The sequence below is a fragment of the Lutra lutra genome, chromosome 15 (genome assembly GCF_902655055.1).
Source record: "Lutra lutra chromosome 15, mLutLut1.2, whole genome shotgun sequence".
Taxonomy (NCBI): Eukaryota; Metazoa; Chordata; class Mammalia; order Carnivora; family Mustelidae; genus Lutra; species Lutra lutra.
The window spans coordinates 42,911,580-42,935,002 of NC_062292.1; the positions used below are offsets into that span (position 1 = coordinate 42,911,580).

The following is a 23,423-nucleotide window of genomic DNA, read 5'->3' on the forward strand; positions in this document are numbered from 1 at the left end:
CAGGTGGCCGAGCAGAGGGCTGCAGGGGGCAGACGAGGGGGCTTGATTTCTCTGCGCCCCCTTTGGAGTGTGCAGAAAAGGCGCAGAGTGGAGGGCCAGACAGCAGGAGACGTGCTGCCTTTCTGAACTGAGAATGAGGAAGAAGCCATTCTTCCCAAAGTCTGCCACCTGGGACAGACGGCTTTATCTCTAGGGGCTGGAATTCCGGCAGACTGAGAGCACATCTCCCAGCTCTGGGTGTGGTGAGCCACAGATGCTGATGTAGGGAGATGTTCGGCCTCTTCAAGAAGTGGCATTTGGTTAAAACCTGTGGTCTCCGTACTGATTTTGAGCTCCTCCTCCCCTGAGCCCCCAGTCCGAGGTGTTTCAGGTAGGACTTGAAAGGCGTCTTTCTTTCGTCGGACTTGAGAGGTATTCCAATGTCTGTTCTCATGCACCAAAGCTGACTGCCTTCGAATCAACGCGAGAAACCTCTCCCTTGTACTAGCTGTGTGGGAGAAGGTTCTGCTGTCTCTTTGGCAAGGCAGCATAACTCAGACAGCTGGGAAGTCCCTCCTGATGTCTAACCTCACCCCACCCTTTCTGGGGCTGGGCCGGTTCTCTTAAGGGGTGCCTCTGCCGCAGTCCTTGGTGTCCTAGGGAGGATGGCCGTGGCCCTTCCCTGCTGGACCCAGGCCACTGAGGGCTAGGCTTGCAGCCTCTCCTCCCAAGCGCTGATTCCCTGCACAGGCTCACAGCAGACACAGATTTTCCACCGCTGCCTGCTGGCAGGGGCCGTGTAACTCCCCAGCATGGGGTGGGGTGGATGACCTCACAGCCTGACATTCTTGTCGCCTCTCCCAGCTCATGTGTTCAGTCCGGTTCTTATGGCCAAAAGTACTCCTGATTTGGGTGGGGCTTTCTCGCTCATGTTCTTGGGGACAAAGATTCCTCTCATTTTTATTTTTTTAATGTATTTCTAAGGGGAATCCTTTTCCTGCGTTTCCAGCATTCTTTCCCTGCCAAGTGTTCCTTCCCCTCTCCAGGAAGCTGTGCGAGTATTTTCGAAGCAACTGTAGAGATCGGGGACTCATACCCTCTCCTTGGTTGGCCGAGTATTTCTGTGAAATTACAGTTGCTGAGAGCAGGGCCTGAGAGCCTCTGGGGGCAGGAAGAATGGAATGGAAAGCCCAAAATTGGGGATTGGCTGAGCTCCCAGTCCCGCATGGCTTTCCCGTGCCCCCACCCCAGGTCCAGAGAGAGGATTCCCAAGGCTGTGAGGCTCCAGCCCCCACCCACCCCACCCTGCCTGGCACGCTAGGAACTGGGACAGCCACTTGCCGACTTAAGGTAGCCACCACAACAGCTGAGGGTCGCTTAAGGTGGAGCGGACAGAGGAGAGAAAATGGCAAAAAGGCAATAAGTAAGTGTGTGACTCTGAGAGCTTCTAGGCAGGAGCCAGGCCTGGCCTTTTGTTGCTCTCCTTAACGAGGCTCGTTTGGTTTGCTTGGGTCCAAAAGATCCATAGGCTGGACTCTGACGGGCCTGGTGTCACCATCTCTGAGGACAGGAAGAAGGCAGGACTAATTCAGCGCAGGTGCGAACAGTGGGAACAGGGCTGACTGACTTCGAGGTGCAGATGAGAGTGGCACGTGGGCTGCTCTGCCCCGAAGGAAGCGGGGTGACTGACCATCCTGTTGGCCTGGGACTGAGGGGGGCTACAGTTTCCGTTAGGGGGGGAGCAGGGCAGGAGCCTGAGTGACACTGCCTGGGAGGTCCCAGGCACACCAGGGACCAGTCAGTCACCCGCAGTGCAGCCTCAGTGTAGCCGCTCCCCACCCCCGGGCCCCTTCGGTGTTTGGCCTGGCATCCAGCTGCGGCCCGGGGTTTGGTGTCACCTCTGCCTACGGCTTACATAACCTCCCCAGGCTTTAGTCAGCTCCAATGTAAAATGGGGTTCACAGTAGCTGCCACCTAGGGGTTTGCGGTGTCTAGATGAGGAGACACGAGCGTGCCCACTGAAGCATCTGGCACATAGTAATCACTTAGATGTTAGCAGCCTGATTTATTACTCATCCATTCAGTTCATTCAGCACATTGGTATGCGTGCCATGTGCCAGGCACTGCTATAGACCTGAGGGACAAAGACGAAAGTCCTGCCCTTGTGGAGGGCGACAGACAGACCTCCTAAGGGAATGCGTCATAGGCTGTCTCAGGGAGAAGACCTGTGGAGGGGAACACTGGCACAGGACAGGGGCATGGAGTCCTGGAGCAGAGAAGCCACAATATTAAGTAGGATGGTCAGGGTCGGCCTCACTGAGAAGGGGACATGTGCGCAGAGACCCCAAAGATGTAAGAGAATGAGCCCTACCTAGCCCGTGAGGAGCCCGCTGAGCCAAGGAGAGAGCTGGTGCTGGGCCCTGAAATAGAAGCTTGTCTAACGCACTCAGGGAATGGCAGGAAGGCTCACCAGGCTGGAGCTCAGCGAACCAGGAGCAGACAGTAGGAGTTAAAGGGTGGGAGGCCAGGGGCTCTTAAGGGGCCTTACAGAGCATCATAACGGCTTCGGAGCCCAGTTTCAGTCCCAGTAAAAGCCAGCAGAGGATTCTGGGTCGGCAAGTGGCAGGGGTGGGTTTGAAGAAGATCATTCTGGCCACTGTGTTGGGAGGACTGGGCACAGGACAGCTAGGGTGGGAACAAGGTTACCGTTTAGAGGATGGTTGTCATCACCCAGGCGAGAGGCAGTGCCAGCTCAGAATAGGATGGTGACAGTGGAAAGTGAGACGTGAGAGGACCTTCGGTATTCTTTGAAGATAAAGCTGCCAGAACGTGCTGGCTTCATGGATAGAGTGAGGAGAGAGAGAGAGGAGGCAAGGGTGGTCATGGGTATTAATCTGAGACCAGAGAGGGCGGGATGACTTCAGATGGGGGCTTTCAGTCAGATCTTTGTCGTCACTGCTCTTGTTTTGGCCTCTGCTGGGCTCTTTGAATGTCCCTTGAGATGATATCTAATACCTGCTGTGTGCTTTGCCCTCACCTCGTTAAGGGAGGAATGGCATCTCCTCGCTGCTTCCCAGGGAGATGAACAAAGGATCAGAATTCCTTTCCCTCAGGCCAACCTGGCCTCCAGTATAGCAGCCCCAAACTGGCAGAGGCCACCCCCCCCCCCCCAGGCTCTCAGGTCCTTGGGGAGAAGGAGCCAACCAGGACCCCCTGGCTGCTCAGCCTCTGCCTGCCTGGGGGTCAAGAGGTCCTGCCCAGAAACACTCCTTTCCCAGGCCCTTGCTTTCCCTCCCCACTGGGAACCTGACTTCCCAGAGCAGTGGACACAGGGAGCCTCTGGGAAGCAGCCCAATTTGCTTCCAGTGCTTTGGCCAAACCCCCTCCCCTGTGGAGCTTGGCTGTGCCGCTCAGCCCTGTTCAGTCGGAGGCTAGTGTGGTGCATCTGGGCACCAGAAGGCAGGAGGGCCCAGATAAGAACATCTGCCCTGCTCCCTGTTTTCCCTCTTCGAAGCACTGGCCGCCCAGAGTGACCTCCCTTCCCCAACTGCACAAGTGCAGATGCCCGTCCATCCCCCCACACTTCCCCTCCATGGAGGGTCCTGCGTCCATCCACCCAGACGGCTGAGGGTCTCAAGGACCTCCCCTGTTGGTTTTGGTTTTTGGGTAGAGAAAGGGAAGCCGTCTCAGGCCCTGCAAGCAATACCCCCTTAGGGACCTATTTTCCCATTTTTCAAAGTCTTTTTCTGTCCAAATGTCTTCCTTTGGTCTGACCCAAATCTCTCCTCTCACCATGTAAGGTACCACTCTTGGTTCCTATGGAGTGGAGATGGGGAGTAGAGGTTTGCCCACACGCCATGCCCCAGTCCGCACCAGGGTAATAGCCCCTCGCACAGACCCCAGTGTGAGGACGTTCTCTGGCCTCAGTAGCTCCCCGTTCTCCTTGCTTTCCCTCGTGTGCTGTGATGCTTGCTGGAGTGCCCCTGTCCTCTGATTCTAACTCTCCTCTGCAAGGACTTTTTTCCAAGACAAAGGTCACCCTCCCCTCCCCCCACCTATGCGTGGGAGCCCATGAACAGGGCCGCCAACAACTTCACGTGTGAAAACCCTGCCTTACTTGCTGCTGTGTGTAAACAACTTTAATTGAAGTCTTAGGATTTCCCTCCTTCCCTGACAGCCCAGCAGAGGGGCCCAAATATCAGGCCTGAGATAAAGAAGGCCCAGGAAACAAGTCTGCCTGTCCCTCCCCTCTCCGGGCATATGCCTGGACCCGGCAAGTGTGCTCACATAGGACGTGTGTGGTCATGGGGAGATGCGGTTAACCGAGCAGTGTGTACTGTCTGAGTTCATGGCTTCACCTTTTTGTTCTTTTTTTATTCAACATGAGTAACAGTGGTCCTGTTAATACCTAACTTAGTCTCAGTAGTACTAAGTACACAGTACTTAACAGAGTGATAGTACCTCTTAGTGCTAGGTGTCTGTGTCTGTGTGTGGGTGGGGGACTGACAAGGAGGGAATGGGCGCTGCACCTGGGCACCCAGAGTAGGAGGCTAAAAGCCCCTCCCGTTGATCTCTGGAAGCCCCTGGAACTTGGAATCAGGACAGCTGGTTGGGCCCTGTCTGCCAGCCTCCTAGCATGACCTTGAGCAGAGAGCTACTTCTTTCGGGCCTTTGTGTATGCGCCAGTGGATGGAAGCTAACTCAGTTTTGAAATCAGCAACAGCAGATACATGTTTAATGTGAGAGAAAAGTTCTGTCAGCACCAGGAACCATTTGAATGTTTGTGTTCTTAGAGCTGGAACCTGCAGCCTACTGGTGAGAGGAGGTGAGGTTTCAGATCCCGGGGAGCTCACCCTGGACACTAAGAACAGTGAAGGACCCCCTGTGACCATCTTGTCCCAGTTTGCCCATTTTGAGACTAAAGGTTTCACAGCCCTCTGCGTCCTGGGCAAACTGGGGGGGACTGGTCACCCTAACTGGATCTCCTACCTGGGTGGAACAGGAAGCAGGGAGGTCTTTATTTCAAGAAGCTTTGGACCTCCTTCTCCCATCATTCATTTCTTCCCCTTGTTTTTCTTACCTGTTCCTCCCACTCATATCTCCATTTCAGGTCTATCTGGGAACCCTACGGACCTGGAGAAACGTAAGCAAGTGTTTGGACAGAATTTCATCCCCCCAAAAAAGCCCAAGACCTTCTTAGAACTGGTGTGGGAAGCCCTTCAAGATGTCACACTCATCATCCTGGAGATCGCAGCCATCATCTCCCTTGTCCTGTCCTTCTATCGCCCCCCTGGGGAAGAAAATGAACGTGAGTGTCTAGAACAGCCTGGCGTGACTCTGATCCTTGTTCTTTCCACTCCCACCAAAACACTAGTATTCATGATTGACAGGTTTTTAGCTTAAAAGTTGACCCTTCTTTCCAGAGTGGGTTCTCCAAAGAAAACCAACGAGTAGCTGGTCAGCCATTCCTCAACCCATCCTGATTCCAGAGTCTTCTTCCCCTTCTCCCACCAAATCCTTATGCAGAATACTTCTACCCTCACCCAGCCACCAAAACCTGCTTCTCAAAGTGCTCCCCACCAATTATCTGGCATTATGGGAAATAGCAGTGACCTAGAGCCTGGAGCAGGGGCCTGGCCTTGTTGGGAATCGTAAGTTCTATGCATATGACTGGCCAGTAATTTGTACTGATGTGCTTTGTGCTACTTACTCGTTAACTTCTTTTGGGCTAACATAAATGCTTATATTGGTGATGACATGACGCCCAGCCCTACTGTCCTCCAGTGTCCTCTGAGGATAGATCACCTGCCCAAGGGTTGTGTTTTCTAATTATTCTCTTTCCCTGACTTTCCATTTTGGGGGGTTGTGGAAACACTTCTCCCATTTTTAGTGTTCACCAGTGCCCCCTGGTAACCCTTATGTTCTGTCCTTTCCCGGGGCCAGAGTGTGGTCTGCCTGTCAGTAGCCCAGAAGATGAAGGAGAGGCAGAAGCTGGCTGGATTGAGGGCGCAGCCATCCTGTTCTCCGTGATCATCGTGGTGCTGGTGACTGCCTTCAATGATTGGAGCAAGGAGAAGCAATTCCGGGGGCTGCAGAACCGCATTGAAAAGGAGCAGAAGTTCTCTGTGATCCGAAATGGCCACATCATCCAGCTGCCTGTGGCCGAGATCGTGGTGGGTGACATCGCCCAAATCAAATACGGTGAGAGCTCGTGCTTCTCGAACCTATGTTGTCCTCCCCACCTGAGCGCTGGGTCCTTTGGCACAGGGGGCTGGGAATCACTGAGGACCCAGAAAGATAAAATCCCAAACGGCATTAGCTTCTAGGTTAGTCGAAGGAGGTTGTTGAGAAGGATTCAAAGAAAGAAGAAAGTCTCCCCAAAGAATGTCACACCTGTACCCCATGTGTCTCAGGTTTAAAAGTACATGATGTTAAGGCTATGGGAAGGTGTTGGGGAAGAAGTTACTCTTTGAATTCCTAAAGAGTCTTATCTCAGGTGGTGAGAGATGAAGCTGTCTTTCAGAGGCTTTCTTTCCTGGTGCCATCTGGGTCATTGTCCTATAGGTAGGGCCCGTGGGAGCAGCCCTGAGATGGGGTTGGATGGTTCCCACCCTCTGACAAGCTCTTCCATCCCCTCTTTCCCTGTCGCCCCTTCCCCTCTGCACACTAGGCGACCTGCTGCCTGCAGACGGGATCCTGATCCAGGGGAATGATCTCAAGATTGACGAGAGCTCTCTGACTGGGGAATCAGACCATGTCAAGAAGTCCTTGGAAAGAGACCCAATGCTGCTGTCAGGTATGGCCTCTGGCTGCTCCAGGCCTTGCCCTCTATTCCGGCCCCGCCCCATCTCCTTCCCCTGGGTTCATTTGGGGCAGGAGCATATTAGTGGGTTGAATACAAGGTTATCAGTCAATCGAAAAGAGGTTCTCTGTGAAGCGAGTGCTGTAGGGACCTCGATAGGGCTCTGCTGGTTAGTGGTTGGGGAATGAGGGAAAGAGCCTTGCTCTAAAGCAGCTAGACACATTTTTCTCCTTACCCCCCAATTTGCTTGGTCTATTTTAAATGGGCCCAGCTCTTGACCTTTTCCTGCTATCTGCTGAGTATATCATTATCCATGGGGGAGGAAGAGGGACTGTTTTTTTCTAAGTTTGTGTTCCACACCAAAGCATGGCTAGGTAAAAGAAACAACCCTCCTTCCATCTTCTCCTTTCTCATATAGGAACCCATGTCATGGAAGGTTCTGGCCGGATGGTAGTAACTGCTGTAGGTATCAACTCCCAGACTGGAATCATCTTTACCCTTTTGGGAGCCAGTGAGGGAGAAGAGGAGGAGAAGAAGAAAAAAGGTAAGGTGATGTGGGATGAGATTGTGAACCCTCCGGTCCCCATGGCCAGACTAGGAAGCAAGGGACCAGACGTGCATGGGATGCCTGGTGAGAAGAATTTGCTGGATGAAGAATGCAGATATCCAGACTTCTTGCAGAGATAAAGATGTCGAGCCTGGCTCCCCAGGGTGCTCTGATGAAAACCAAATCTGATCGCCTTTGAGCCTCAACTCCTGTGTGTCTGTTCGTGGGTTGTAAAGGCGAGAGATGTAAAGCTTGCCCCAAATGAGCCGGCTGGGTGCCGTGGCCCCAGCAGGCCTCTGCGTAGTCCCCCAATGCTTGTCCCTTCCTCCCTCAAACGTGAGGCAGTGAGCATACTGTCCAGGCTGAGGGAAGTCTGCTGAAAGCCTGGGCTCACAGTGGAAGAGAGACACAGCTGGGAGAGCGGGAGCACAGAGGTAACGTCTACCCCCAAAGTTAGTCCCATCTTTGCCATTCACTTGCTCCTAAAGGAAGGACAAACAAGGAAGGAAGGTAAACGAGAAAAAGATACTAAGGAGAGATCGACCTTTCCCTCAGCATTCCTTCTTTCCTTGGAGAAGAGAAGGATTTCTGTCACTTGGCCGGAGGACCATCTGGGCTGTTCCGTGGAGGGCAGTGTATCAGAAGGAAGCAAAACCCGTTCAGTCGGGAACTAGACTGTAGGCCACCTGCTGATGTGTAAGGAGGAAGCCGGCCTGGTGCTGGTGAACAGACAGAGATACCTTTCAGAGCCTCTGCCATCAGGCAGAACCAGTTCCAACCCCATTTCTGTTCCCCATTTCTGTTCCCCATTTCTGCGAGTGATGGGACTCAAGCTGGGAGCAGCCTCCCAGCAGCCCCGGCGCGGGTGTGCGCTCACCTGCGTGAGAGGTCTGGTCCGCATCCTGGTGGTCCTGAGCTCCCCGAGGAGGCATGGATGTGAGCAGAGACATGAACTTCCTTTCCATTTCCCTTCCCCGCCACTCCACCCCTTTCTGCGGTGGCCCTTTTGGGCTCAGAGCAGGACCAGCAGATCGGATACCTAATCTCTTAATAGTCACCTTGGGTCTCCACCCCACTTTTCTCTTTCTTGTTCAAACAGGTAAAAAACAAGGAGTCCCTGAAAATCGCAACAAAGGTAACCTCTCCACCCACTCATTTACCATGTCTACCTGCCCACACTCAAACCAGACCTTTCCAGGCCATCTGCCTTCTCCCTTTCCCTCTCCATAATCTGTTATCTGCTTCCGGGGCCTGATGCCTCATCCTGAGGAAGGTGCAGAGATTTTAGGGGTGGTCACCAGGTCCGGGTCCCCATCTATGATGCGACAACAGCACCCCCTGCTGTTGTCTCACAGACCCTCCTGTCAAGATTTCTCTTGAGGAGCAGGTGGGAAGGATCTGCTCTTCCCCAGGGCCGCTGAACTCCCCGCTTCACCACCCTAGGCCGAATGTAAACACCCACGGTCATGGTCATGGTCATGGTCATCTGTTTCTGGGCTAGAAGACTTCAGGGTCCCGACAGTGGAGGGAGTTGGGGTGGGCAGTCCCTGCACCCTCCTCTTGCTAGCTTCCTCATCGGTGTCCTCTTCTGGCCTGGATCCTTCTCTGCTAGTCTTCTTGGGGTGCTTGGACAGAGCCCGTTCTCTGTACCTCTCCCCACCTCCTTCTTTGTTCTCGCCGTCTGTCTTCTTCCTCCCGATCTGGTGTGTGTTTCTTTTTTGGTGGCTGTGTTTACATCCTGTCTCTGTCTTGTTTGTGGAGTCTGACAACAGAGACAGTATCTCAGGAAGGGCATCGTAAGCAAAAGAGCCGAGCTATGCAGGGGTGAAGCCGGAGGGGGAAGGTGGGAACCGGCCAGAAAGGCTCTCTTGAGACAGCTACTGGAGATTTTTTTTTTCCTTTGTACCCACGTCATAGTAGTCTTTAGGAATAAAGTCATCACATTGGAGAAGCAGGGCCTCACAGAAATAATTCTTTAATTTTAGGTCTCTTTAACTCTTCTTTGGAAAGCAAAATGGATTTATATGTCTGTCTTTATCCCTCTCATTCCAGAGGGTCCCTCCTACTAGCTTCTTCCCTCTCTCCCAAAAGACTTAACCCTCCCCGCTCTGTATGTCCCCACCTTTGTCAGACAGGGGAGAAAGGACATTTCCTTCCCCAGTCATTCAACTGATATAAGAAGGAACTGGAAAATACCCTGTTTGGGGGTCTGTGTTTCTTCCCTGATGGTCTAAAAGGAGAAAGAGATGAACCTTTTAGCAGAGCAGACTAGGACCCTTATGCTCTGGAAAAATCTGCCAGCCTTCCCTGTCAGCCCCTTTCTGCACTAAAGATTCACTATTTTAAGCGCTGAATTCCAGGAAGGATGGTTGTTGGTAAGAGCACTTAGTGGCATGACTAATCCTCTTGCTGGAATAAACCTGGCTTGGGACTCTGAGGTGGTGCCAGGAAGCTGCCACCGAAGAGGAAATCCATACCCTCAAAGCACTCCCGTTTCCTCTCCCATCGTCAGAATATCATTCTAAAGGCCCTAGCTGAGGGTGGAAGTCATGTCCCTTGCCTGGCATAGGGTGAGAGCGGCCAGAGCTGATGCTGGGGGTCCAGGTGACTTCCAGGAAGGAGACAGGAGTTTTGGTTCCCATGCGCTTGCTCCTCGGTCCTGCCAGCTAGTGCGCTCACCTGTCCTGTTTGTGTGTACACCCTAGCAAAGACTCAGGACGGAGTGGCCCTCGAAATCCAGCCACTCAACAGCCAGGAGGGGATCGACAATGAGGAAAAGGAGAAAAAGGTGACCAAGCTGCCCAAAAAGGAGAAGTCGGTGCTGCAGGGCAAGCTGACGCGCTTGGCTGTTCAGATCGGGAAAGCCGGTGAGTAGGGCAGAATTTTCTCATTACTGGGGCCACTCCGGATACTTGACACTGTGGCTGTCCACCTTCTGAACCAGCCAGGCCGGCAGAAGGAAGCTGACCCTTCCCAGGGGCTCCTGCAGCCCAGGGTGGCTGCGCCCCTCTCTCTGCCCTCCCGTCTGGCTAGTCCCTGGGCCTCTCTGGAGAGAAGTGTGCGCCTGTGTGCAAGGGGCAAGGGTTAAAGACCCTGTATCGTCTCTTCCCTCCCAACAGAAGGGAGATAAAGGACTTCTGTCTGACAGGGGAGATTTACTTTAGCAAGAAGGAGACCGGGCTGACCACGTACCTGTTTTCATGTATTGGCTTGTAAATCCCTTCAGGAGAGAGAAGGCTCCTATTTGCCAGCAGCGATGCCCTAGCAGAGGGCTAGCGCCTGGCCTGGCAAAGCGTGGTGATGAACGCAGAACAAGGACTAGAGGAAGCGGGAAGACTGTGATTTCCAGAGGCTCTTTCCAGAGGAGGGCGTCACTAGGGGCACTCTCACCTATCATGAGAGGAAGTGGCTCCTCCAGCCCCTGCCTCTACATTCTCTCTCCACCTTCTGTTGGGGGCTGGGGCAGGGGTTGGAGGAAGAAACAAAAGGAAGAGTGCCCCTTCCGTGGACACACCTCTCAAGGGACCACCTTGTACCACTGTTTTGTGTGCTCCTGACCCCAACCCACTGTCTCATATGCTCCTGACCCTGCCCCACTGTCTCATGTGCTCCTGACCCCAACCCATTGTCTCATGTTCTCCAGACCCCGACCCACTGCCTCATGTGCTCCTGACCCGGAACCACTGTTCATGTGCTCCTGACCCCGACCCACTCTCTCATGTGCTCCTGACCCGGAACCACTGTCTCATTTGCTCCACACCCTGACCCACTGCCTCATGTGCTCCTGACCCGGAACCACTGTCTTATGTGCTCCTGACCCCACCCCACTGCCTCATGTGCTCTGGACCCTGACCCACTCTCTCATGTGCTCCTGACCCCACCCCACTGTCTCATGTGCTCCGGACCCTGACCCACTCTCATGTGCTCCTGACCCGGAACCCACTGTCTCATGTGCTCCTGACCCCAACCCACTGCCTCATGTGCTCCTGACCCCAACCCACCGTTTCAGGTGCTCCTGACCCCAACCCACTGTCTCATATGCTCCTGACCCTGCCCCACTGTCTCATGTGCTCCTGACCCCAACCCATTGTCTCATGTTCTCCAGACCCCGACCCACTGCCTCATGTGCTCCTGACCCGGAACCACTGTTCATGTGCTCCTGACCCCGACCCACTCTCTCATGTGCTCCTGACCCGGAACCACTGTCTCATTTGCTCCACACCCTGACCCACTGCCTCATGTGCTCCTGACCCGGAACCACTGTCTTATGTGCTCCTGACCCCACCCCACTGCCTCATGTGCTCTGGACCCTGACCCACTCTCTCATGTGCTCCTGACCCCACCCCACTGTCTCATGTGCTCCGGACCCTGACCCACTCTCATGTGCTCCTGACCCGGAACCACTGTCTTATGTGCTCCTGACCCCACCCCACTGCCTCATGTGCTCTGGACCCTGACCCACTCTCTCATGTGCTCCTGACCCCACCCCACTGTCTCATGTGCTCCGGACCCTGACCCACTCTCATGTGCTCCTGACCCGGAACCCACTGTCTCATGTGCTCCTGACCCCAACCCACTGTCTCATGTGCTCCGGACCCTGCCCCTCTGTGGACCACAGTCAGTCTAGTCCTGTACATCTGCGTGGACAGCTCACCTGGGATCTTGTTAAAGCACAGATTCCGATTCAGGAGGTCCCGGGCAGGGCCAGGATTCTGCATTTCTAACAGGCCCCCGGGTGATGCCAATGCCGCTGCTCTGCTAACCGCATGTTGAGTGGCAAGAATTTCTGCAGGGCGCTGCCATAGCCACTAACCACGCGTGGCTGTTTGTCGCCCCTTAAATGAATTACAGTTAAATACAAGTTCACATTCAGTGCCTTGTATCAGCCGGTTGATAATCACACGTTGCTAGCGGCTACCGTATTGGACAGTGCAAAGGGAGGACATTGGAAGCATCACAGAGTTCTCTGGGACAGCATTCGTCTAACGTAGTCATTCAGTTCCAGTCCCCAGCTGATGGCAAGCACGTGAAATCTTTTGTGTATCAAGTGTACGTGGAAGACATGAATTGCAGGTGTGGAATCAAGTTACTGAGCCTGGCACACACGTGTGAAGCATTAAACAGATCCCACTAACCCCTCCTGTCCACGAACCCCTGCCTTGTTCTTTAGGGAGTGCAGGCCACCTGATGGCCAGCCACTGGTCCCCTCTCTCGTTTCAGTTAACGTTCCAGGCCAGGCCCATAGGAAGGGAGGCAAATCTAGTGCTTTGTACCACCCAGGCAGGGAGTGCTTTCTTGAATTTTGGACCCTAGGCACCTTGTTTACCTCACCTTAGCCCTGACTCTGCTGAAGCAAAATTCAGAAGAATACGCTTTTATTGAAATAATCACCTCTAACCTTGCTCGGATGCTCTTGCATCATTAGGTTCTCAGGAAAAGCAAAGACCCACCCTAGACTATGGTCTGAAGCAAAGCTTTTCCCAGATACTGAGCCACAGATCCACACAGGGTGCCCAGATTCTGATCCCCTCAGCCCTCGGGGTGTCCAGGCAGCCCCCAGCAATGTTGGAGCCCCTAAGCCAGCTGCTTTCTGACATTGAAAAAAATTCTTTCATTCATATCAGTCTGTTGGACGACCAGCTTGTCCCGGCTTGCTGGGGATGCTCTTGATTTACTACTGAGAGTCCCATATCCCAGCTGCTCAGTCTCAGGCAAACCAGAATAGTTGGTCCCCCAGCTAGGGTGCCCTTGCCAAGAAACCCTTTGTGGGGAGGTGGGTGTAGGGGTGGGTGAAATAGGTGTTGGGGATGAAAGACGGCACTTACCATGATCTAAATAAATAAATAAGATGAACATGTTTTAAAAATCATAATTGTCTTTTGATCTTCTTTAAAAAAAACTCTGTGCCTCAATTTTTTCATGAAAGGGGATGATAATACTAACTTAACCTCCCAGGGGTTTTGTGAGGATTCAATGAGTTGGTACACGTGAAGTGCTCTGGCCTGTAGAGTAAGCATTATAGAAATATTTGCTCAGTGTAAACATGCACATTATTGTCATCTTCTGTCTACGCCATGGTAAGAGAAAAGTCAGGAAGCACTGTTCTGAAGGTTAGCCACGTAGGTGACGTGGAACACCACACAGTCATCGCTATAGACAAGTCGGGTGAATTACCGACGTTCCCCGGCTCCTGGGGCAGAAGCCCAAATTGTTAAATTCCTAGGAAATAGATGCAGTCACTACATTATGAATTGTCAAAAGAAGGTAGGTCTGAGATAGAATCATAAAATGCTCTTTTAGAAAACTAGACCAACTCCTTAATTACGAAAGAGGAAACGGGCCGGGAGAGAGACCGTGACTAGTCCAAAGCCACGAGTCAAGTGGGTATCGTGCTGAGACTAGAACCGGTGTCTGTGGAGGACAAAACCCGCGTCCTTTCCCCTACACGACAGTGTACAGGCAACCAAGAATGGGTAAGGGAAGTGGACATGAGTCCTTAGAGACAATGGATTTAAACCTCAGTAGCGAAGGCTACACCTTATGCTGGCTGCCTTCTGGCGAGGGCCCCGGGGACACCCTTGAGCCCGGGCTCATCGTGGCTTATTTGCTGGACAGGTCTCCTCATGTCTGCCATCACGGTTCTCATCCTGATCCTGTACTTTGTGATCGAGAACTTCGTGATACACCGCAGACCGTGGCTGGCGGAGTGCACGCCCATCTACATCCAGTACTTCGTCAAGTTCTTCATCATCGGCATCACCGTCCTCGTGGTGGCCGTGCCGGAGGGGCTGCCCCTGGCTGTCACCATTTCACTGGCCTACTCTGTGAAGGTGAGACTGCAGCAGGGCTGTCTCTTCCTGTAGAAGAGACGGGAAGGGAGGGTGCCCTGTAGCCTTCGGTGAAAAGGTGGGCCATCCCCTCTGCACAACCCCCGGATGGCCCCTCACGAGAGCAGAAGCCGCTGGCTCCGCTCAGAGACGGAAGGACCATCTTGATCGGTGGCATCCAGGGTGAGATAACCCAGTAGAATCTGAAGAAGATTCACAAAAATCGTCTCCTGCATTTTTGCACAGACCAGAGCATGAGACGTGGAGACACATTGGATAAAAAATGGCCTTTGACCCATATATGGCAGAGCTCCACTGGTCCCTCCTCAAGTCTGTTCCCATCTCCTTTGTAGAAAATGATGAAAGACAATAACTTGGTGCGGCACCTGGATGCTTGTGAGACGATGGGCAATGCCACAGCCATCTGCTCTGATAAGACCGGCACGTTGACCATGAACCGCATGACTGTGGTACAGGCTTACATTGGAGACACTCATTACCACCAGATCCCAAGCCCTGATGCCCTCGTGCCCAAGGTCCTGGACCTTATTGTCAATAGCATTGCTATCAACAGTGCCTATACCTCCAAGATTCTGGTAAGCTCTTCCTTTGCCTGGACACTTAGAGTGGGTAATTGGAGGGAACCGTTGATTTTCTCTGGACAGAGGAATTGTCCCTTGTTTGTTCTGCTTGAGTTGCCACCCCACGTTTCCACTTCCTACTCCTCAGTGAACTCGTTTGGGGTGACCAGGGATGGATCCATGGGAGTAGAGTTGGGGGCCAGAGGCAGGTAGAAATCCGGGTCTCTGAGAGGCCCACTAGTCACCATATCATGTCAGTATCTCTAGGAGAGATGGGCGTATCAGGGGTAAATTACATACTTTCTGGAAACTGAGAGAGGGTGTTCAAATGAGACCCACACAGGGTGAGATGTCAGCACCAGCCCCAAGGCAGACTAGAAGTTCACTAAGCCTGGGATGGCTTGGAGACCACAGTCACCACTGACTGCTGTCTGCCTACCCTTGGAAAAAAGTCAGATGCTGTCTCCCTGTATGGGTTCCAGGTACATACGTGAGCATTTCTTCAGGGAGTTCTCTCCTTCCTGAGCTCTCTCCGTAGTCGGGGCATGTTATCAACAGCATATCCAATTTCTCTCTCAGCCTCCGGAGAAGGAGGGAGGTCTCCCACGGCAGGTGGGCAACAAGACCGAGTGTGCCCTGCTGGGCTTTGTCACCGACCTGAAGCAGGATTACCACGCGGTGCGCAATGAGGTGCCTGAGGAGAAGCTCTACAAGGTGTACACCTTCAACTCTGTGCGCAAGTCCATGAGCACGGTCATTGAGAAGCCCAGCGGGGGCTACCGCATGTACAGCAAGGGTGCCTCTGAGATCATCTTGCGCAAGTGAGCCCCCCGCCCCCGCTTCTTCTTCCCTTCCAGATCCTCCCTGCCAGAAGGTCTAGGGGACATGTGCCATGCTGAGCCCACCTGAATGGTCCATGAGCCATTGGACCATCGTGACACCATCACGAATAGCTGAGCACTTACTCAGGCCGAGGCTTGTTTCCAAGTGCCTCAGGTGGCCCCTTCTGCGTAATCTTTACAACCCAGAGCAGTAGGTGCTATTATCGTTCCTGTTTTATAGATGAGAAAGCAGAGGTACAGGAAGCGAAGTAACTTGCTTGGGGGGTAGAGCTAGTAGGGGCAGCCAGGATTCAGACCTCGATAATCCAAGCTTTCATCTGCTCATGCGAAACCCAAGGAACACTCACAGGGTTACTGTGATTAGACGGTTCGATGTGCGCCTTGGACGTGGCGCGTGAGTTCAGTTCTAGACTGCCACGATGAAGCGAGGTGAATGAGTCTTTTTGGTTTCCCAGCATACAAAACTCATAGTTCCACTAGACTGTGTAACCATATGTAGTTATAACAGACTGTAGTCTATTAAGGGTGCAATAGCCTCTTGTATAAAAAAAACAAGTACCTACCTTACTTTAGAAATACTTTATTGCTAAAAAATGCTCACCATCATCAGCGATCATCATCTTTTGGCTGGTGGAGGGTGTTGCTGGCTGCTGGGTGTTGAAAGACTGGGAGACTGTGGCACTTTCTTAAAATAAGACAATGACGTGTGCTGTGTTGATTGACTCTTTCTGTGAGTGATTTCTCTGTAGCATGAGATGCTATTTGATAGTAAAACTATCGTCAAACAGTAAAAGTTCTTTCCCATTTGGAGTCCTTTCCCCTCAAATCCTGCTGCTTCTTTATGCACAATTCTAAATCCTCTCTTGTCGTTACAACGGTCTTCACAGCATCTTGTCAAGAGTAGATTCCATCCCAAGAAACCATTTTCTTTTTCCATCTACAAGAAGCAACACCTCATCTGTTCAAGTTTGACCATGAGATTGCAGCCATGCGGTCCCATCTTCAAGCTCCACTGCTAATTCTCGCTCTCTCACTGTTTCCAACCACATCTACACTTAGTGTGTCCCCTGAGCTCTTGAACCATGAGGGTCAAAGTCATCCATGATGGTTGGAATCAGCTTCTTCCAAACTGCTGTTACTGTTGATATTTTGGCCTAAATCGTGAATGTTCTTTAGGTTGGTGAGTCCTTTCCAGAAGGTTTTCCATTTACTTTGCCCAGATCCGTCGGAGGAATCTCTCTGGAAGCTAGAGCCTTACAAAATATATTTCTTAAAAAATAAGTCTTAAAAATTGAAATGACTCCTTAATGCACGGGCTGCAGACCGGACATCGTGTTACCAGGCAGGGAAGCAGCATTAGTCTCATTGGGCATCTCCATCAGAGCTCCTGGGTGACCAGGTACCTGGTCAGTGAGCAGTCATATTTTGAAAGGAATCTTTTTCTGAGCTGTATCTCTCCATGGTGGGCTTTCAATACTCCGTAAACCAAGTTATAAACAGATGTGCTGTCATCCACACTTTGTCGTTCCATTTATAGAGCACAGACGGAGTAGATTCAGCATCATTCTAAAGGGACCCTGGGATTTTCAGAATAGTAAATGAGCACTGGTTTCCATTTAAAGTCACCAGCTACATGAGCCCATACAAGCAAGCCAGCCTGTCCTGTGGAGCTTTGAAACCAGGCACTGACTTCTCTCCAGATGTGAGGGTTCTAGATGCCATCTTCCAGTATGAGGCTGTTGTATCTACATTGACAATCTGTTGTTGAGTGTAGCCGCCTCGGTGAATGATCTTAGCTAGACCTTCTGGATCACTTGCCGCGCCTTCTCCATCAGCACTTGCTGCTTCAGCCCGCACTTTTATATCATGGAGGCGGCTTCTTCCCTTAAACCTTGTGACCCAGCCTCTGCTGCTTCAAGCTTTTCTTCTGCAACTTCTCCATTTCTCTCAGCCATCATAAAATTGAAGAGTCAGGGCCTTGCTTTGGATCAGGCTTTGGCCTGAAGGGAGTGTTGTGGCTGGTTTCATCTTCTCTTCAGACCACTCAGACTTGTTCCAGATCAGCAATAAGGCCCTTTTGGTGTCATGGGAGCAACGCTTTTCATTTCCTTCTAGAACTTTGCCTTTGCCTTCCCGGCTGGGCTGTTGGGTGCCAGAAGCCTAGCTTTCAGCCTCTCTCGGCTTTCGACCTGCCTTCCCAAGCTCAATCATCTCTAGCTTTTGATTTACAGTGAGACACGGGCGACTCTTCCTTTCACTTGAGCACTTCGAGGCCATCGTAGGGGTACCGTGGCTTACTTTCAATAGTGTTGTCTCTCTGGAGAGAAGGAGGCCCTGGGGAGAGGAAGAGAGAAGGGGAAAGAGCAGGGCAGCGGAGCAGTGAGAACACACACAACATGATCAGTTAAGTTTGTGACCTTCTATGCGTGTGACTCTTGATGTCCCCAGTGACAATAGAAGCATCCAATGTCACTGATCACAGGTCACCGTAACAAATATAATAATAACCAAGAAGTTTAAAATACTGCAAAACTTACCAAAAGCTGGCCCAGAGACATGAAGTGAGCAAATGCCATTAGAAAATTAGGGGCAACAGACTTGCTCAGTGGCCGCAAACCTTCAGTACGTAAAAAAAAAGAAAACAAAAACAGTATCTGTGAAGTGCAGTGAAACGAGGTATGCCGGTACGTAAAACGCCAGGCACATAGCAAGTACTAGAAACCTTAGTTGTATGTGCCCTTTTCCTTCTCATGTTCAATTCCGATTACAGGAAGTTGTGTAACTTCATCACACAGCTAGACCGTTCACGGATCATTAAAGGCTGACCTGTGTGGGCCCAGGGCCAGTAGCAGGATTAACCGGTGCCTCTCTTTGGCTCCACCACCTTCTTTCGATCAACCCATTCCTGTGGAGCCCGCCCTCCACACCGAGTACCATTCTAGTACCATGCTGGTACTAGGAATTAAAAATGTGTCTCCCTCTTTGAGAAGTTCAAAGAGCACGTGATCCATCCACAAATGACCCTTGGCCTCACATTCACAGATGAGTAGGAATAGACGACATGGGAGAGTCACCCCCTCTGCTTACCTAGACCGTATCCGCCTCCAGACCACCCCACCTTGCACGAAGGGACTCGGCTGGATGATGGGTAGAGATTTCTGGCCTTGGGACAGTGTCTGTACGAGTATAGTATATAGAGTCTGTAAGTGAGCATAGAGACATACTGGGTGAGAAGGAGGAGCCACTTCCTGACTGCATGCTTCCCTAGGTGTAACCGGATCCTGGACAAGAAAGGGGAAGTGATGCCATTCAAGAATAAGGACCGAGACGAGATGGTCCGCACTGTCATCGAGCCCATGGCATCGGAGGGCCTCCGAACCATCTGCATAGCTTACCGGGATTTCAACGACGGAGAGCCCACGTGGGACAATGAGAGCGAAATCCTCACTGAACTCACGTGTATCGCAGTGGTGGGCATTGAGGACCCCGTGCGCCCAGAGGTGAGGCTTTGGCTTTGGCCGAAGGGTAAGGAAACATGATGGGAAGCCTTCCACCAGCATCTGGCCCCGGAGCGAGGCGAGCACGATGTGCTGGGAAACCACCCCAGAGTCCTGGGAACTGGGGGACTCATTGCATTTCTAGCTGTGACCCCAGGCAAGTTACCCAACAGCTTCTCACTTATCCGGATAGGTGTTTTTCTGTGCCTCCTGCTTCCCCAAACTGTAGAGTGCTAAGCTGGTAGAAGCTGGCATTCTCATGGTGAATGCCATCTGAGGGGTGAGAGGCGTGGGTTTTACCGAGCTTGTGATCCGGTTCCTAAGAGCAGTCAGGAGGCGGGGTTAACCGCGGCACCAGCTTTGCCTCCAGCCGCCTTCTCTCAGTCAGGACGTTCTTGCTGAGCGCCCTTAGGATAGCTGAACCATATTCTAAACACTAAGGCATTGAAAAAGTCTCTGCTTATAAGAAGTCCAGACAGATGGATTGTGAGTTGGTCAAGGCCCGAGGGCATGGGAAACTACAAAGAACTGACGGGTTGGAGTATGCACCAGGGAGGTGGAGAATGGTGAAAACTTCTGCCAGAAAGGAAGGCAATGGCCAAATCCCAAAAGAGGAGATAGACTCCCTGCCAAGGAGTCTAGATTGTAGGGAGAGTCCACTTTCATGCCTGTCTCCTGAAACAGATTTTCTCTTCAGTTCCTGGTACAGGAAGGCAAGGTCAAGTGTAGTATTCTGGGTAGGGACAGGAGTGAGGTGGCACCAAACAATATAGCAATGACCAGACGTGGCCCGTGCCTTGTGGCACTGCTCCCGGGGTCCCTCTCTCCTGTCCACAGTGAAGGGACCCCCAACAGGGGCAGGCGTCACCGCTCCCACCTCTGGCTCTCCCCTTGCCTTACTCTCCACAGGTACCAGAAGCTATTGCCAAATGCAAGCGAGCTGGCATTACTGTCAGAATGGTGACAGGTGACAACATCAACACAGCCCGGGCCATCGCCACCAAATGTGGCATTGTGACACCTGGGGATGACTTCTTGTGCTTAGAAGGAAAGGAATTCAACCGACTCATCCGCAATGAGAAGGGAGAGGTGGGTCCCGGCTGGGAAAACCCAGGGCCTCATTTGGCCACCTGGTTGGGGGACGGGGTGGGGGGTGGTGGGGCTCTTGTTGTAACCCACCTGGGACACACATCTGGGACATGGGAGAAAGCCACTGGGTTTTGTCATTCTTGTTTGTTTGTTTGTTTAAGATCTAATTGCCTTTATTAAATGGCTTCATGACTTGAGCAGAATCCCATGTAGCTAGTAGGGGGAGCTGTGAGGAGTTGGACCACCAGTGAGTGGGTGGTTTTTAAACTAAAATCTATTCAGAGAGAACTTTCCTTCTACCAGGGCTGCTCAGGTGGGAAAACTGGGAGTTTTCTTTCTTCTCATTATCTTCCTTCATAAGCTCTCTTTTGAGACAGCATCACTAACTTTTTACTTTTTCCCGATTGTGTTCAGTCATAGGATGCTTTCATACTGATTCCCCTCCACCTCGCCGTCCTGTGTCACCGCCTTGTGACTAGCGGTGGGTGGCATGGGTCTGCGAGAGGATGTAGTCTGGGTGTGGAGCAGACCAGAGCTTCCTGGTCTGCCTAGAAACCAAACCAAAGACCTCAGAAGCACTTTGGCCACCTGAACCAACAGCCAGCTTTGGCCAACCTCCTGTCAAGGGTCCAAGAAATAGGGGACTGGCTCCCCAATAGGGAATTGGAAGGGAAATGAAGACATGCAGGACCTGAATGGTCACCATCAGTGAGTCTGCCCTGGGAGACCGAGCCGGCTGTCTCCTCTCCCCCGGAGGCCAGGATGGTACACCCGCCATGGGCTGTGGAATGCCAGCTCTCCTGGAATCTCAGAGCGTGGGGAAATGTGAACTTCTCCCGGATGGCTGCTCTGAGCTTGACTGACCCGGTGTGGTCTGGTGTTGGCAGGTAGAGCAAGAGAAGCTGGACAAGATCTGGCCGAAGCTTCGAGTCCTGGCGCGATCGTCCCCCACGGATAAGCACACACTGGTAAAAGGTAAGCTTGGCTCTTAACTAGGTGCCTGGGGCAGGTGATGGCAGGCTGGGCAACGAGGTACACAACAAGAACCACTGGTGAAAGCAAGTCTCATGTCTTGAATAGGAAAGCATCAGGAGAGCTCTCCAGCTCATGGGGGTGGGGGGTGGGCAGAGAGCAGACAGGTCAGCAAACATCTATATGGAAGACATGTAAAGAAGGTGTCTTCAAACATCATATCTTGTTTACCAATAGTACTGTGTACTAGTCAGAGCAGGTTAAATTACTCCCATTTTTGCCACTGAGGAAGTTTGAGGCTGAGAAGACAAAGAACTTACCCAGATTGCCTCGCTGGTGAGCGAAAGTGGCACGGTTCGACCCCCACCCAGGTCTCTGTCTTCAAATCACCTGGCGCTTTCTCCAGCACAAACTGGTTGCCTTGGGGCCGCCAGGCTGCCTGTCGAGGACAGACTCAGAGCCCAGCACGCCAACGAGAAACAATTGACAGCCTTTGGGTGATAATGTAGAGCCTCCAGCATCGGGAAGAAAGGAGGAAAGAACAGAGTAGAAAGGGAGGTGGTACACGCGTAACACACACGCACACTCACACTCACACACTCACACTCCTATGGCTCCAGCCTGGACTCCAGAGAAGGGCACCCAGGTTTCACGGATGTGTGTGCAGATGTGTGCACACGTGCATGTGTGTACCTGTGGTGTCCAGCTCTGACACCCTGAGCTTTCTCCTGTCCTCTCCGTGGCTGGAAGAAGCCTGCCTCCTGGAAGGGGTAATCTTCTGCTTGACTCTTCCTTCCATTTGTGTTGCTTCCTGCTCTTGCTCAGGGAGCACACGGCCCTCATTGGCTGAGATGGGATGGAGTGGTGTTCGGGCTTCACCAGCTGGCTTTGGGACCCTGCAAGGCCTTTCCCCTCTCTGGGTTTCAGTTTTCTCATCTGTAAGGTGATAGGAGTTGCTTAGATCGTGGATCTCTCTGGATCCCCTCCAGCCCTCTGATTGTATCATGCCTGTGACCTGGGGCTGGCTGTCTCAGGACGCTTGGCTTCCCCCTCTTCCAGGACCTGTGCTTACTGGCGCTGGAGGCTGAGACACTGCTATCCCCCAACCACCAGGGGGGGATAAAGAGCAGGAGAGCACCTTTGGCTCCAGTTGCCGGAGTGGCCGCCTGGTGCGGGGTCAGCCAGCCTCACCCCCATGGGGCCTGGTCTTACCCCTTCCCGTGGTTGTTTTCAGCTGGTAGCTGGACTTCTGTGTATGCATTTCTCTGCCTGCTGCCTGGGTGAAGGCTGGGCCAGGTGCTCCTCCCACCCTCCCTCTCACTCTCCAATGCCTGAACAGAAGAACAAGGCAGAGCAGTAGCAGCTTCTCGGGAGCTGACAGATCTGTCGGTGCTCTAAAGGGAGCTTGTCACCCACAGAGAGAAAGAAAAAAGGAAGAGAGGTGGTGGCAGGGACCAGGGAAGAAGACCCAAAAAGGGCCTGCGTGGGGAGCAGAGGGCTTACCTCACCTCCTGCGACAGCGCATGTGGACTCACGGGGTGTGTCTGTTTTCCCAGGCATCATCGACAGCACTGTTGGGGAGCAGCGACAGGTGGTGGCTGTCACGGGTGATGGCACAAACGATGGGCCGGCTCTGAAGAAAGCAGACGTTGGTTTTGCCATGGTAAGCAGCTGGGCACGCCGTCTCCGCCTGCAAGCAGCCTTCTCCGCCCGGGAGCCAGGACGGGCCTCCCGGCAGCCTGCCCCTTCCTGAACCTTCACCCCCGCCTTGGGCTCTTTGCTCCAACGCTGTCTCTCCTACTGACCTGGCTGGTAAAAGTCTGTGTGATGGGAGACCCGTCAAGTATGAAGACTAGATGACCCAGGCAGCGAAACCCTGACGCCTCATTACCACGAACGTGGTGATGTTGTCTGTCTAGGCGCACCATAGGGAATTCGGGTTCCCCGTGAAGCACGTATTCCATGGCCGACACAGTTATCACTCTGCTTCTCACTTGTGAGGCCAGGAGCATCAGAATCACCTGGAAAGTTCATTTAAAATCCTGTATCCCAAGGTTCCGCGGGTGAATATCTTGATTCAGTGGCATCTGGGTAGGCCCAGAGATGTTTGGCGTTTCCTAACAGGCACGCTTGTTGATTCTGATGTTGTAGCAAACGTGGGAGCCCCCAGATGGCCAGGGACATCTTCCCACTCAAGCGGCTTGTGATTATAAGCCTCTCGTGTGTATTGAACTATTGGTGATTTTTAAGCAGCGGAAAGAGATTCAAGAAGTAATCTGTGTTTACG

General features: G+C 52.5%; 1 protein-coding gene across 7 annotated transcripts in view; it reads left to right on the forward strand.

Moving 5' to 3' along the window:
* Positions 1 to 23,423, forward strand: part of ATP2B4 (ATPase plasma membrane Ca2+ transporting 4) — a 97,661-nt gene that overhangs the window by 50,931 nt on the left and 23,307 nt on the right. For 3 of the 7 annotated variants that reach the window (XM_047703849.1, XM_047703843.1, XM_047703847.1), the window contains exons 3-15: positions 5,090 to 5,287; positions 5,923 to 6,180; positions 6,650 to 6,775; positions 7,200 to 7,325; positions 8,428 to 8,463; positions 10,034 to 10,195; positions 13,944 to 14,158; positions 14,509 to 14,751; positions 15,316 to 15,557; positions 18,847 to 19,078; positions 19,985 to 20,164; positions 21,052 to 21,139; positions 22,693 to 22,799. In XM_047703849.1, coding sequence (XP_047559805.1) covers positions 5,090 to 5,287; positions 5,923 to 6,180; positions 6,650 to 6,775; positions 7,200 to 7,325; positions 8,428 to 8,463; positions 10,034 to 10,195; positions 13,944 to 14,158; positions 14,509 to 14,751; positions 15,316 to 15,557; positions 18,847 to 19,078; positions 19,985 to 20,164; positions 21,052 to 21,139; positions 22,693 to 22,799 — 2,213 coding nt within the window. Of the gene's footprint in view, positions 1 to 5,089; positions 5,288 to 5,922; positions 6,181 to 6,649; positions 6,776 to 7,199; positions 7,326 to 8,427; positions 8,464 to 10,033; positions 10,196 to 13,943; positions 14,159 to 14,508; positions 14,752 to 15,315; positions 15,558 to 18,846; positions 19,079 to 19,984; positions 20,169 to 21,051; positions 21,140 to 22,692; positions 22,800 to 23,423 lie in introns of all 7 variants that reach the window. The other 4 variants (XM_047703844.1, XM_047703845.1, XM_047703846.1 and 1 more) reach the window with 2 other exon arrangements.